Below are 16,037 nucleotides of genomic sequence, written 5' to 3'. Positions count from 1 at the left end.
GCTTACCTATAGTTAACGTCTCTCATATTGGAGATGTGAGATAAGAAGAGATATAATTCTTTTGGATGTTTGTTTCTTGAGTTTTTCTGAATGTTTCCTGTATTACTCAGCACTAAAAAGAAATAAACTAGCAAACCATGAAGAAACATAAAGGCAGCTAAAATACATATTGCTAAATCAAAGTAGCCAGTCTGAGAAGGCTACGTACTGTGTGATTCCAGTTGTATGACATTCTGGAAAAGGCATAACTATGGAAACAGTAAAGAGATCAGTGGTTTTGAAGGGTGGGGGAAGGGAAGTGATGAATAGATGGAGGACAGAGGATTTTTAGGGCTGTGAAAATACTCTAATAATGGATGCATGTTATTACACATTTGTCCAAACCTATGGAATGTATAATACCAAATATGACTGTGGACTTTAGGTAATGATGATGTATCAATGTAGTTTCATCAGTTGTAACAAAGGTACCACCCTGTTGGAGGATGTTGATAATGGGAGAGGCTATCATGTGTGGCAGCAGGGAGTATATGAGAAATTGCTATACTTTCCTCTCAGTTTTGCTGTGAACCTAAAGCTGCTCTTAAAAAAACTTGTATCTTAAAAAAAAAAAAACAAAATAATTTAAGGGCTCATTTAACTCAGATTGGTCTTGAGTATAACTACAGAAGCCTCATGACTATCCTAGCAATATAGCATTTGAAACTTCCAGAAGAACAATAGCTTAGTGGTGCTTTCTTTCTACAGTATGAAAAGGCAAAGAAAACCTACATGCAAGCCTGTAAGAGATCACCTTCATGCCTTACCTGGCTAGGACTGGGAATAGCCTGTTATCGGGTAAGAGTTTAAAGGCTTGAGACTAGGCCTGTGAATATAGCTGACCTTGATTCCTTAGGCTTCTAAGCATCCTGGGAGTTTGTAATGATGGTGAAAAATGTTACTTTTCAAAGGTGTTCAGTAAACTAAATAGTCAATCCATACTGTAAAAATAAAAGTCTTCAAAATCCCACAAAAATCTGAACCAGGAAGCTATATAACGAAAAACTCCATGTTACTTGGTACAGAAGCTCATAATTTTATGATGTTATCTGTAAGGGAAAAAAATGATATGATAAATGAAGAATTTACTCGATTAAAGAAATTTATTGATGCTTATTAAGCTCTGTGGCCCTTCTGTTTCCAGGAGGAGCTGCTTTAGCTTCTGGGAGATCTTTTGCTCCCCACCCCTAAAAACTCTCTAGCCACCCTTTCCTCTATTCTTACAATCTTTGAAAGAGGCATGCAGTGTGTTGTTCATGTCCAATTTCTTCAATGTATTCTTTTTTCTTTTTTATTGTGTTATGGTAGTCACCATACAGTATTCTTGATGCTAACCTCTAATTTTCTCCCTAGTACCTTATTCTCTTCATTTTGTCTTTTTCTTTGGATTACATTTTTAACCTTTCCTTCTCAAACAGCTCTTTCACCATTCTTTCCCCCTTTTTATTATACAACAGTGGTAACAGCCAAATGAGTTGCCTGTATTCCCTGCTTCCTCTTCCTTATTGCTGTTCTTTTTTAACCATAAAGGTGATACATGTTCATTATACAAAATTTAGAAGATAAAAAAATGTAAAGAAAACATAAAAGTATCCATAATCCAACCACTCAGTGATAACTACTATTAACATTTGAATGCATTTCCTGCAGCCTTCTTCATACATATATGAAAGCAATTTTAATGTATAAAACATTATAATGTATAAAACAATATAATGTATAAATAATATATTTACTGCTATTAAATCTTTTTTCTACTTAAGCAGTACAGCACTGATATCTTTTTGCATCACCAAATAGTCTAAAACATGATTTCTGATGCCTTCATTGTGTTCCCTGGTTTGGATGTGTAAGTGAATTGACCATGCAATATTTCATACTAACCAGGACACTTCAGAGGATGGAAAGGGTGCTATTAATAATTACACTGGGACCCAGGTCAACTGGAACATATGATCATTTTTACAAAGGCTGTGTGCTCCCCTGTTCTACCTTCCCAGAAAGAATATAAAACATAGCTCTTAGAAAACTGATAACACTGCCAAAAGTACCAGAAACTAGCTCTACAGACTATTCAACGTAAGTCATGCTTCTGCTTGTTTTGAGTACTTTAAATAATATTTTCATTGAGGTAGAAACTAAAAACAAAACAAAAATCTTTTTTTTTTAACTTTGTGTAAGTTTTTATTAAATTACTGATTAGGGACCACCCCCCCCACACACACACACAATGTGAACTTTCTGATCCAACGTACAAAACAGAAATCTTAATAAAAGATTAAGTTAAGCCTCACCCCTAAAATGTCCAAGTAATCCCTATTCCCCATAAGTATTTTAGTCATACTATACCTATGTGTGGATATATCATAATTTTTTTGACCAATCACTCATTATTGGGCATGTTGTTAGTTTCTACTATTATACTATTGTAGATGAAACTGAGATAAACATTCTTATACATAAATCTCTGTGCTTAATTCTTTTTATTTCCTTAGGATATACCTTAATGTAGAAAAATTTTAAAGTCTTTAAATTATGGTGTCAATTTGCCTTCTAGAAAGGGTGTATACTGATTTATACCTTGCCAGGAGGTATGAGAGTGCATTTCCCTGTTACCTCATCAACAATGGGCATTATCATTTGCCAACGTGATCAATACCTTAATTTGCATTTTCATCAATAATGAGGTTGAAATATGGGATACACATATTTTTTACTTGTGAATTATCTGCTCATATCCCAGGTCCCATTTACCTTTCATTTACCACTTTACCCTTACCACCTTACTGGCACTTCTTTTTTTTTTTTTTTTTAAAGATTTTATTTATTTATTTGACAGAGATCACAAGTAGGCAGAGAAGCAGGCAGAGAGAGAGAGAGGAGGAAGCAGGCTCTCCACTGAGCAGAGAGCCTGACGTGGGGCTCGATCTTAGGACTCTAGGATCATGACCTGAGCCGAAAGCAGAGGCTTAACCCACCGAGCCACCCAGGTGCCCCCTTACTGGCACTTCTGACAGAAGTTCCCTTAACATCCTAATTGCTAAATGCCATAGATACTTAGATGAATTTCTGGCACTTAACCCTGTTGACTGCTTTCTTCCTGAAGCCCTCTCCTCCCTTGACTTCCACAATACTTCATTCATATCCTTCCAGTTCTATGCCTTCTTCCCTGATACCTTTCTCAGCCTTTTTTGTCAGCTCCCACTCTTTTACCTACCATAATTGTTGGGTCCTCCCAGGCTCTACAGTCAGCCCTCTTGTCCTGTCAGCACATTTATTTACCCTAAGGAAAAAATACATCTACCCCAGTGGCCTAAACTACCACTTGTGCCCTAATGAATTCTAAACCTTTAATGCATAACACTTTTCAAGTTCTGACCCTTATATCAAACAGTGTAATGGACAGCTCCATTTTCATGGTTCCCTAGACACCTTAAAATGTGCATATCTGAAATACAACCTAATTTAACCCTGAAGGATTCTCACATTCCTTAAGCCTACACCTTCTCCTGTATTCTGTGTCTTGGTAAATGGAGCTGTAGTGAACCTGATCAACCAAGCCAGAAACTTAAAAGGTATCCTAGTCTACTTCTCCTGTTACTTTTAATTAGGTATCAAATACCCTATTGATTTTGTCTCTTCAACGTCTCTTGAGTCTATTATCTCCTCTCCATCCTATTTTTATAGCTCCAATTCAAGCCTCATACCTTCTTCTTCTGCTAGCATGATCTCTTGTCCTACCTTAATCCATCGCCCACATTGTTATCAAAGTGGTCTTTAAAATATGCAAATATTGTGTTATTCCCCTACTTAAACTCTTCAACGGCTACCCCTTGTTTCAGAATAAAGTTCACATTCCTTTGAATGAACATATATCATCTGGTGCCTAACTCTTTAGTTTTATCACTTACTTTATTCTCCCTGATCTCTGTTTTTTCTCCAGTCCCACATGCGTACTTAAGATTGTTTCCTGACCACACCACACTCTCTTGTGCCTCCAGGCCTTCGTATATGATATTCTTTTTTCTGGGAATGCCTTTCTTCACCTTGTGTAGCTAATAGACTCCTATTTATCCTTCAGGACTCACTTTAGTAATATTTCCTCTCAGAAGCTATCCTTTAATTCCAGGGTGCAATTATTCCCATTTTCCTATGTCCCTCCACTAGATCTATATATGCTTTTATTATAGAAATGTTTACTCTGTATTGGAACTATTTATGTTTGGATTTTCTTTTTTTTTTTTTTACTTATCTGTCAGTGAACTCTTTGAGAAGTTGTATTTTATCATTTTATTCACAGTACCTAGCATACTACCTGTCACAGAATAAATCCTTAGCAAGTATAATTGATTAATTAACATTGATTGAATGAAATTGGTTGAATAATGAATCAATACACTAATTGAATATTGAATCAATATCTTAAAAACATTTAAAGTGTGGACCAAAGTATGGGCATTGCTGAAAGGCCTAGAAACTCATAATTTCCTTTTCAAAACAGAAAAAATGAAGAGGTACTATATTGGTGAAAGGAGTGCCTTATTTCTTCCTTAGGTGATCTTTTGGAAGATTTTATAAAGCAAACTCACTTTTAGGAAGGAGCAATGATATCCATATGTCCAGAGCTCAGGGAGCATTTTAGAGCCTGAATATTATATTGATTGCTCAAGATCATATTAATAACTAATATTAGTATTTTGACAGGTTAATAGGACTTTAACCTGAAGAAAGGGATGCACAATGTAAAGTAAAAAACAACATGTATCTGACATCCTACTGTGTGTGGGGAAGTCATGGAATGATGCACGCACAGTAGTGAATACTTCTGGTTTTCCAATCCTGGCACCTGAAGCTCCATGGTTCATGGATGCCCTGATAGAATTGCTGTAGAGGGAAGGAGGAAGAGAGGGGTGTAAGTTGAGAGCCTAACAGGCAGGACTCCAGATTTCTCACTTGCCTGTTTAATCCAAACAGTTCTTCTTTTAACAGGTTCATATATTGGGCTACAAAATACAATTTTGTTTGAAGAGTTCTGAGCTGAAAAATTTAAAAGGAGAAAACTGTTTGTATAGGTCACATTACCAATGTTATTTGGACATAATGTTTTCAACTAAACTGACTCCAGCTGGCTTAAGGGAAAACTGCTCTGACTTAACACACTTTTCTTTTTCTATCAAGCTGGAGGAGCTCACAGAGGCTGAGGATGCTCTCTCTGAAGCCAATGCATTGAACAACTACAATGCTGAAGTATGGGCATATCTGGCTCTGGTCAGTCTGAAAGTGAGTGTTTGTTAACCCTACACAGTGCCCTTTTAGGGCAAAGATGTAAGAAAGTGAGCAAGGCAAGAGATAGGTAGATGGCCATTAATGCATGGTAGTTGTGGTTTAATGAGCTTCAGATTTGGTCATTATACTGATGAGGAAGGAGAGGTCCAGTCTGAGAAGCTGCTACTTGGAATGTGCTTAAAAATCCTACACTTGGGGTGCCTGGGTGGCTCAGTGGATTAAAGCCTCTGCCTTCGGCTCAGGTCATGATCTCAGGATCCTGGGGTTGAGCCCTGCATAGGGCTTCCTGCTCAATGGGAAGTCGGCTTCTCCCTCTCTCTCTGCCCCTCCCCCTGCTTGTGCTCTCTCTCTCTCTCTCTCTCAAATAAATAAATAAAATCTTAAAAAAAAAATTCTACACTTACATGTATTTGTCTGGAAGGGAGAATCTAAAAATGAAAGCAAGCCATTCGGACTTGTTGGTCACAGGTGAGCAGGAGTGGGGTGGGCCAGGGCTGATCTCCAGCCAGGGTTCTGGGTTAGGTGGCTTCCCTGTGGTACTTTCTAGCAGCTCTGCAGGCCCCAGGCAGGGTACACTAACTAAGCCCAGTCCTGCACATCCCCTTCCTCAAGATGAAGGATGTGGTAATCAGAGTCTGGTCTAGGACTTGGGTTAGGGAAGAAAAATGGGGAGCCATGTAAGAGCAGTGATTGATGGTGCAGTGGGATGGCAGATCATGCTAGGAGGAAATGAGCTGCTTGTTGGACGGGTCTCTTGACCTGCCTGAGCTGTCAAGCCTGGGACACTGGTATGCATTCCTTGTATAGTCATTCAAATTATGCTCTGGATCTACAAAAAATTCATACATATACTCTGATTTCCCCCTTTATTAGTTATGTATAGCTTAGAAAAGCTATGTAAGAATCCACTGATAAAAACAAAGGTGGACTAGGGGCACCTGGGTGGCTCACTTGTTTGTGTCTGACTCTTGGTTTTGGCTCAGGTCATGATCTAAAGGTCATGATCTCAAGGTCATAAGATCTAGCCCCATGTAGGGCTCCTCACTCAGTGGGGAGTCTGCTTGAGATTCTCTCTCCCTCTCCCTTTGTTTCTCTGCCTCCCTCACTCACTCCATCTCTTTCTAAAATAAATAAATAAATCTTTAAAAAAATAAATAAAGGTGCAAACATAAATAGTTTACCACAAAACAGAAATGGATTATTCAAAAATCTCCTGTAGACTAGAGTGGTTTTTCCCAGAGAGCCCATTGTTTTAAAAATGGGCCTGATAGCCACAAAGCATCTTCTTTTTTTAAATTTTTTTATTGTGCTATGTTAGTCATCATACAATACATCATTAGTTTTTGATGTAGTGTTCCATGGTTCATTGTTTCCATATAACACCCAGTGCTCCATGCAATCCATGTCCTCCTTAATACCCAACACCAGGCTCTCCCATCCTCCCACCCCCTCCCTTCTAAAACCCTCCATTTGTTTACCAGAGTCCATAGTCTGTCATGGTTTGTTTCCCACTCCTATTTCTCCCACTTCATTTTTCCCTTCTCTTAATGTACAAAGCATCTTCTTTATTATTGTGTGGTTTTTTTTTTTTCCCTCAGAGGCCAGAATTTGGGAGCGATAATTTAGATATTTACCTGATACTAATCAGGAAATACATGTTATTTATATTTAAATTATATTTAGTTATATTTACGAACCTCATTCCTGAATTCCTTTATCATTAGTTTTCATTTCAAAAAATAAATACACTTTTTATTTATTTTTTTAAAAGATTTTATTTATTTATTTGACAGACAGAGATCCCAAGTAGGCAGAGAGAGAGGAGGAAGCAGGCTCCCTGCTGAGCAGAGCCCAACATGGGGCTCGATCCCAGGACCCTGAGCTGAAGGCCGAGGCTTTAACCCACTGAGCCATCCAGGCGCCCCAATAAATACACTTTTTAAATGGGAATATTCTTGTATCAGAATATAAGCAAGGTCAAAGACCATCAAAGGAGATGGTCTACTAGCCTTCCTAAAACATTCCTTCCTGTTAAACTGTTGGCTGAGGGTGCTTATCCTTGACTTTTATGGGAGATTAGGTAGGGTGTATTGTGGGAGTTTATGATAACTCCTTTATCTATAGAAAATAACTCTCCCATACTTGGGAGAGTGCTTGACTAAATAACTTGTAAATCAGCTTAAGATCAAATGGGGAATAATAAGAGTGGCTTTCAGTTTTCCAATGGCCAATATAACATCAACTGACAGGAAGTATTATGACTATAAGAGAAATGAACAAAATAAAAATGACCGCATTTTATCTTTGAAATAAATATCTTGAAAGATACCTGAGTTTTTACCCCAACTCTGCCACAACTAGCTATCGGATTCTAGGCAAGTCACTTAAACTTGCTGGACCTCGATTTCTTCTTTTATTTTATTTTATTTTGAAGATTTTATTTATTTATTTAACACACAGAGAGAGATCACAAGTAGGCACAGAGGCAGGCAGAGAGAGAGGGGGAAGCAGGCTCCCTGCTGAGCAGAGAGCCCCATGTGGGGCTCAATCCCAGGACCCTGAGATCATGACCTGAGCAGAAGGCAGAGGCTTAACCCACTGAGCCACCCAGGTGCCCCGATTTCTTCATCTTTTAACTCAAAGGGTCAAATGGATGATTTTAGTATACTTCCCATAGAAACTGCTAGATTAAATAGGAAAAAAATTAAGGCTATGTAAGATTTGAATAAAAACAATAAGATTGAACTCAAACACCAATATAGAATGCTACACTTAACAATTAGAGAATGTGTATTCTTTGCAAGTACGAATGAATTGTTCATAAAACTTGACCATATACTAGACTACAAAGAGAGATTCAACAAATACATATAGATAACACTACAGTGAAATTATAAGTAAACAATTATATGATAGGCCAGATTGGGGCCCTGGGTGGCTCATTCGGTTAAGCATCTGCCTTCAGCTCAGGACATGATTCTTGAGATTGAGCCCCACATTGGGCTCCCTGCTCAGCGGCGAGTCCGTTTCTCCCTCTCCCTCTGCCCCTTGCTCTCTGCTTGTGCTCACACACTCTCTTTCTCAAATAAATAAATAAAATCTTTTTAAAAAAAAGATAGGCCAGATGACATACATACATTTATAAACTTGAATTCATACTTGTAATTAATTCATAAGTCAAAGAGAAAACCATATGACAATTTCTTTTGGTAGGTAGAATTCTAAAGATGACCCTCCCCCCTCCACCAATATTATTCCATCAAATACATCTATGGGTATTGCTGTCAAGGGATTTTGCAGATGTAATGAAAGTTGCAGGTCAGTTGCCCTTAAAATACAGAGATTATCTGAGTGGGCCTGTACCAATCAGGTGACTCTTAAAAAGCAGAGTTTTTTTCTGGCTGGGGGCAAATGGGGAAGTCAGAGAAATGCAAAGCACAAGAAAGATTCAACACACAACTGCTGGCTTGAAGATGGAGAGGGGCCACATACCAAGGAATGTGGGTGGCCTCTAGAAGCTAAAAGTACTCCCTACTCACAACCAGCAAGGAAATGGGGACCTCCATCCCACAAGTACAAGATTGAATTCTGCCAGTAGTCTGTATGTGCTTGGAAATAGATTTCAGGTAAGTACCCAGCTCTGCAGACACCTTGATTTTGGCCTTGTGAATCATACCAGACCCTGACCTATGGAAACTGAGATGTTAAAGATGTATTGTTTTAAGCCACTAGGTTTGTTGTAATTAGTTACACTGCAGTATAAAACTAATACAGGCCTCCCAGTAGATACCCCCCACCACCATTTTTTTAAAAAGATTTTATTTATTTGAGAGAGAAAGAGAGAGAGCATACACACAAGGTGAGAGATGGGGAGTGGTTAGAAAGGGACAAGATGACTTCCTGCTGAGTGCAGAGCCAGACACGCAGAGCCAGATGCAGGACTTCATCCCAGGGCTCTGGGATCATTACATGAGCCAGTCAGATGCTTCCCACTGAGCCACCCAGGTGCCCCGATTTTTTCCCCCAGTTTTATTGAGAAATCATCAACACACATTCTGGTGAATTTTTATAGTAATGGCCCCCATTTAATTATGCTTTCATGTCCACACCCTTTACAATGTGATGTTGCCACTCCTCCCATCAAGAGGTGGATTCTCTTCATTTCTCCACCCTTTGGAATCCAAGCTGCACTTTCTTTGACCAGTGGAATATGACACAAGTAATATTGGATGAATTCTCAGAGTCTAGGTCTGTAGAATCCCTGCAGCTACTGTTCTTGTTCCCTTAAAGTCCTGGGATCATCAGCTGTGAAGAAGCCCAGTTAGCCTATAGGAAAAGTCCTGGGATCATCAGCTGTGAAGAAGCCCAGTTAGCCTATAGGAGGCTCAAAGTCCGCCTGAAGTAGAACTGAACCATCCCAACCAATAACTAACCTCTATTTGAGTGAGGCCACCTAGGACCTTCGAGCCTCCAGCCAAGTTTTCAGAAGACTAGATCTGCATGAATGATTTCAGGAAAAGCCAGCAGAAGAAAGGCTCAGATTGCCCAAAGAATTGTGAGAAATAATACATTGTGTTTTAAGCCATTAAGTTTTAGGGTAACTTTTACATTTCAATAGATAATTAAAATGGGAATTAAAAAAAAAAACAAAACAAAATCAGTAAACTTTGGAATTATGGGATATAATTAAAGCAATATGGAGAGGATAATATATAGCCTTAAATACATATATTAGAAGGTTGAAAAATCAACAAATTAAGCATTTAAATCAAGAAATTAGTGAAGACCAAAGAAGGGATAATCAAGAAAATAAGGAGTGAATACTTGAAACTAATATAATGTTATACGTCAATTATATCTCAATAAAAATACAAGGAAAGAAAAAGAGAGTAGAAGTAAATGAAATTTAAAACAAGGACATAATAGAATTAACAATATCATAAACTGCTTTTTTTAAACTGGTAATTAGACAAAGCTCTGTGTGACTGATTAAGGATTTTAAAAAAGAAAGAAGGCATAAATAATGAACTTTAGCAGTAAAATGGAAACTGAACTGCAGAAAATTGGCTAAAATTAAACCCATTCATGATTCTTAAAAAAGCAAACTAGCTTTTTTTAAAACCTAAAAATGCGTCTTTTAAAATCTATACTATGAGGGGCGCCTGGGTGCCTCAGGGGGTTAAAGCTTCTGCCTTCGGCTCAGGTCATGATCCCAGGTTCCTGGGATGGAGCCCTGCATTGGGCTCTCTGCTCAGCGGGGAGCCTGCTTCCTCCTCTCTGCCTGCCTCTCTGCCTACTTGTGATCTCTGTCTAATAAATAAATAAATAAAACCTTTAAAAAATAAAAAAAATAAAATCTATACTATGATATGAAATGGTGGAAAGTTAGAAACATTTCTTTTTTAATTTTTTAAAGTGACATAGTTTATTTTTTATTTTTTATTATTTTGATATTTTTGTTTTTTTTTTTTAATTTTTTTATTTTTTTTCAGCATAACAGTATTCATTATTTTTGCACCACACCCAGTGCTCCATGCAATCCGTGCCCTCTACAATACCCACCACCTGGTGCCCCCAACCTCCCACCCCCCACCCCTTCAAAATTCTCAGATCGTTTTTCAGAGTCCATAGTCTCTCATGGTTCACCTCCCCTTCCAATTTCCCTCAACTCCCTTCTCCTCTCCATCTCCCCTTGTCCTCCATGCTATTTGTTATGCTCCACAAATAAGTGAAACCATATGATAATTGACTCTCTCTGCTTGACTTATTTCACTCAGCATAATCTCTTCCAGTCCCGTCCATGTTGCTACAAAACTTGGGGATTCATCCTTTCTTTCTTTTTTTTTTTTTTTTTTACAGCTTTATAAACATATATTTTTATCCCCAGGGGTACAGGTCTGCGAATCGCCAGGTTTACACACTTCACAACACTCACCATAGCACATACCCTCCCCGATATCCATAACCCCACCCCCTCTCCCAACCCCCTCCCCCCATCAACCCTCAGTTTGTTTTGTGAGATTAAGAGTCACTTATGGTTTGTCTCCCTCCCAATCCCATCTTGTTTCATTTACTCTTCTCCTACCCCCTCGACCCCCCATGTTGCATCTCCTCTCCCTCATATCAGGGAGATCATATGATAGTTGTCTTTCTCCGATTGACTTATTTCGCTAAGCATGATACCCTCTAGTTCCATCCACGTCGTCGCAAATGGCAAGATTTCATTTCTTTTGATGGCTGCATAGTATTCCATTGTGTATATATACCACATTTTCTTTATCCATTCGTCTGTAGATGGACATCTAGGTTCTTTCCATAGTTTGGCTATTGTAGACATTGCTGCTATAAACATTCGGGTGCATGTGCCCCTTCGGATCACTATGTTTGTATCTTTAGGGTAAATACCCAGCAGTGCAATTGCAGGGTCATAGGGTAGTTCTATTTTCAACATTTTGAGGAACCTCCATGCTGTTTTCCAGAGTGGTTGCACCAGCTTGCATTCCCACCAACAGTGTAGGAGGGTTCCCCTTTCTCCGCATCCTCGCCAGCATCTGTCATTTCTTGACTTGTTAATTTTAGCCATTCTGACTGGTGTGAGGTGATATCTCATGGTGGTTTTGATTTGTATTTCCCTGATGCCGAGTGATATGGAGCACTTTTTCATGTGTCTGTTGGCCATCTGGATGTCTTCTTTGCAGAAATGTCTGTTCATGTCCTCTGCCCATTTCTTGATTGGATTATTTGTTCTTTGGGTGTTGAGTTTGCTAAGTTCTTTATAGATTTTGGACACTAGCCCTTTATCTGATATGTCATTTGCAAATATCTTCTCCCATTCTGTCAGTTGTCTTTTGGTTTTGTTCACTGTTTCCTTTGCTGTGCAAAAGCTTTTGATCTTGATAAAATCCCAAAAGTTCATTTTTGCCCTTGCTTCCCTTGCCTTTGGTGATGTTCCTAGGAAGATGTTGCTGCGGCTGACGTTGAAGAGGTTGCTGCCTGTGTTCTCCTCGAGGATTTTGATGGATTCCTTTCTCACATTGAGATCCTTCATCCATTTTGAGTCTATTTTCGTGTGTGTGTAAGGAAATGATCCAATTTCATTTTTCTGCATGTGGCTGTCCAATTTTCCCAACACCATTTATTGAAGAGGCTGTCTTTGTTCCATTGGACATTCTTTCCTGCTTTGTCGAAGATGAGTTGACCATAGAGTTGAGGGTCCATTTCTGGGCTCTCTATTCTGTTCCATTGATCTATGTGTCTGTTTTTGTGCCAGTACCATGCTGTCTTGATGATGACAGCTTTGTAATAGAGCTTGAAGTCCGGAATTGTGATGCCACCAACTTTGGCTTTCTTTTTCAATATTCCTTTGGCTATTCGAGGTCTTTTCTGGTTCCATATAAATTTTAGGATTATTTGTTCCGTTTCTTTGAAAAAAATGGATGGTACTTTGATAGGAATTGCATTAAATGTGTAGATTGCTTTAGGTAGCATAGACATTTTCACAATATTTATTCTTCCAATCCAGGAGCATGGAACATTTTTCCATTTCTTTGTGTCTTCCTCAATTTCTTTCATGAGTACTTTATAGTTTTCTGAGTATAGATTCTTAGTCTCTTTGGTTAGGTTTATTCCTAGGTATCTTATAGTTTTGGGTGCAATTGTAAATGGGATGGACTCCTTAATTTCTCTTTCTTCTGTCTTGTTGTTGGTGTAGAGAAATGCAACTGATTTCTGTGCATTGATTTTATATCCTGACACTTTACTGAATTCCTGTACAAGTTCTAGCAGTTTTGGAGTGGAGTCTTTTGGGTTTTCCACATAGAGTATCATATCATCTGCAAAGAGTGATAGTTTGACTTCTTCTTTGCCGATTTGGATGCCTTTAATTTCCTTTTGTTGTCTGATTGCTGAGGCTAGGACTTCTAGTACTATGTTGAATAGCAGTGGTGATAACGGACATCCCTGCCATGTTCCTGACCTTAGCGGAAAAGCTTTCAGTTTTTCTCCATTGAGAATGATATTTGCGGTGGGTTTTTCATAGATGGCTTTGATAATATTGAGGTATGTGCCGTCTATCCCTACACTTTGAAGAGTTTTGATCAGGAAGGGATGCTGTACTTTGTCAAATGCTTTTTCAGCATCTATGGAGAGTATCATATGGTTCTTGTTCTTTCTTTTATTAATGTGTTGTATCACATTGATTGATTTGCGGATGTTGAACCAGCCCTGCAGCCCTGGAATAAATCCCACTTGGTCGTGGTGAATAATCCTTTTAACGTACTGTTGAATCCTATTGGCTAGTATTTTGGCGAGAATTTTTGCATCTGTGTTCATCAAGGATATTGGTCTGTAGTTCTCTTTTTTGTTGGGATCCTTGTCTGGTTTTGGGATCAAGGTGATGCTGGCCTCATAAAATGAGTTTGGAAGTTTTCCTTCTATTGCTATTTTTTGGAACAGTTTCAGGAGAATAGGAATTAGTTCTTCTTTAAATGTTTGGTAGAATTCCCCCGGGAAGCCGTCTGGCCCTGGGCTTTTGTTTGTTTGGAGATTTTTGATGACTGTTTCAATCTCCTTACTGGTTATGGGTCTGTTCAGGCTTTCTATTTCTTCCTGGTTCAGTTGTGGTAGTTTATATGTCTCTAGGAATGCATCCATTTCTTCCAGATTGTCAAATTTGTTGGCGTAGAGTTGCTCATAGTATGTCCTTATAATTGTCTGTATTTCTTTGGTGTTCGTTGTGATCTCTCCTCTTTCATTCATGATTTTATTTATTTGGGTCCTCTCTCTTTTCTTTTTGATAAGTCTGGCCAGGGGTTTATCAATCTTATTAATTCTTTCAAAGAACCAGCTCCTAGTTTCGTTGATTTGTTCTATTGTTTTTTGGGTTTCTATTTCATTGATTTCTGCTCTGATCTTTATGATTTCTCTTCTCCTGCTGGGTTTAGGGTTTCTTTCTTGTTCTTTCTCCAGCTCCTTTAGGTGTAGGGTTAGGTTGTGTACCTGAGACCTTTCTTGTTTCTTGAGAAAGGCTTGTACCGCTATATATTTTCCTCTCAGGACTGCCTTTGTTGTGTCCCACAGATTCTGAACTGTTGTGTTTTCATTATCATTTGTTTCCATAAATTTTTTCAATTCTTCTTTGATTTCCTGGTTGACCCATTCATTCTTTAGAAGGATGCTGTTTAGTCTCCATGTATTTGGGTTCTTTCCAAATTTCCTCTTGTTATTGAGTTCTAGCTTTAGAGCATTGTGGTCTGAAAATATGCAGGGAATGATCCCAATCTTTTGATACCGGTTGAGACTTGATTTAGGACCAAGAATGTGATCTATTCTGGAGAACGTTCCATGTGCACTAGAGAAGAATGTGTATTCTGTTGCTTTGGGATGAAATGTTCTGAATATATCTGTGATGTCCATCTGGTCCAGTGTGTCATTTAAGGCCTTGATTTCCTTGTTGATCTTTTGCTTGGATGATCTGTCCATTTCAGTGAGGGGAGTGTTAAAATCCCCTACTATTATTGTATTCTTGTCGATGTGTTTCTTTGATTTTGTTATTAATTGGTTTATATAGTTGGCTGCTCCCACGTTAGGGGCATAGATATTTAAAATTGTTAGATCTTCTTGTTGGACAGTTCCTTTGAGTATGATATAGTGTCCTTCCTCATCTCTTATTATAATCTTTGGCTTAAAATCTAATTGATCTGATATAAGGATTGCCACTCCTGCTTTCTTCTGATGTCCATTAGCATGGTAAATTCTTTTCCACCCCCTCACTTTAAACCTGGTGGTGTCTTCGGGTGTAAGATGAGTTTCTTGTAGGCAACATATAGATGGTTTTTGTTTTTTTATCCATTCTGATACCCTGTGTCTTTTGATTGGGGCATTTAGCCCATTAACATTCAGGGTAAGTATTGAGAGATATGAATTTAGTGCCATTGTATTTCCTGTAAGGTGACTGTTATTGTATATTGTCTCTGTTTCTTTCTGATCTACTACTTTGAGGGTCTCTCTTTGCTTAGAGGACCCCTTTCAATATTTCCTGTAGAGCTGGTTTGGTATTTGCAAATTCTTTCAGTTTTTGTTTGTCCTGGAAGCTTTTAATCTCTCCGTCTATTTTCAATGATAGCTTAGCTGGATATAGTATTCTTGGCTGCATGTTTTTCTCATTTAGTACTCTGAATATATCATGCCAGCTCTTTCTGGCCTGCCAGGTCTCTGTGGATAAGTCTGCTGCCAATCTAATATTTTTACCATTGTACGTTACAGACTTCTTTTCCCGGGCTGCTTTCAGGATCTTTTCTTTGTCACTAAGACTTGTCAATTTTACTATTAGGTGACGGGGTGTAGACCTATTCTTATTGATTTTGAGGGGGGTTCTCTGAACCTCCTGGATTTTGATGCTTGTTCCCTTTGCCATATTGGGGAAATTCTCTCCAATAATTCTCTCCAATATACCTTCTGCTCCCCTCTCTGTTTCCTCTTCTTCTGGAATCCCAATTATTCTAATGTTGTTTCGTCTTATGGTGTCACTTATCTCTCGAATTCTCCCCTCGTGGTCCAGTAGCTGTTTGTCCCTCTTTTGCTCAGCTTCTTTATTCTCTGTCATTTGGTCTTCTATATCGCTAATTCTTTCTTCTGCCTCATTTATCCTAGCAGTGAGAGCCTCCATTTTTGATTGCACCTCACTAATAGCTTTTTTTATTTCAACTTGGTTA

At 38.5% G+C, this 16,037-nt stretch overlaps 1 protein-coding gene across 8 annotated transcripts in view; it reads left to right on the top strand.

Annotated features, from left to right (window-relative positions):
* Positions 1–16,037, top strand: part of CFAP70 (cilia and flagella associated protein 70) — a 124,531-nt gene that overhangs the window by 92,579 nt on the left and 15,915 nt on the right. For all 8 annotated transcript variants that reach the window (XM_047702889.1, XM_047702888.1, XM_047702894.1 and 5 more), the window contains 2 exons: positions 748–837; positions 5,218–5,319. In XM_047702889.1, coding sequence (XP_047558845.1) covers positions 748–837; positions 5,218–5,319 — 192 coding nt within the window. The remainder of the gene's footprint in view (positions 1–747; positions 838–5,217; positions 5,320–16,037) is intronic.

Source organism: Lutra lutra, chromosome 14 (genome assembly GCF_902655055.1).
Source record: "Lutra lutra chromosome 14, mLutLut1.2, whole genome shotgun sequence".
Lineage (NCBI taxonomy): Eukaryota > Metazoa > Chordata > Mammalia > Carnivora > Mustelidae > Lutra > Lutra lutra.
The sequence above is the reverse complement of the archived record's forward strand: the minus strand, read 5'-3'. Positions and strand labels throughout refer to the sequence as shown.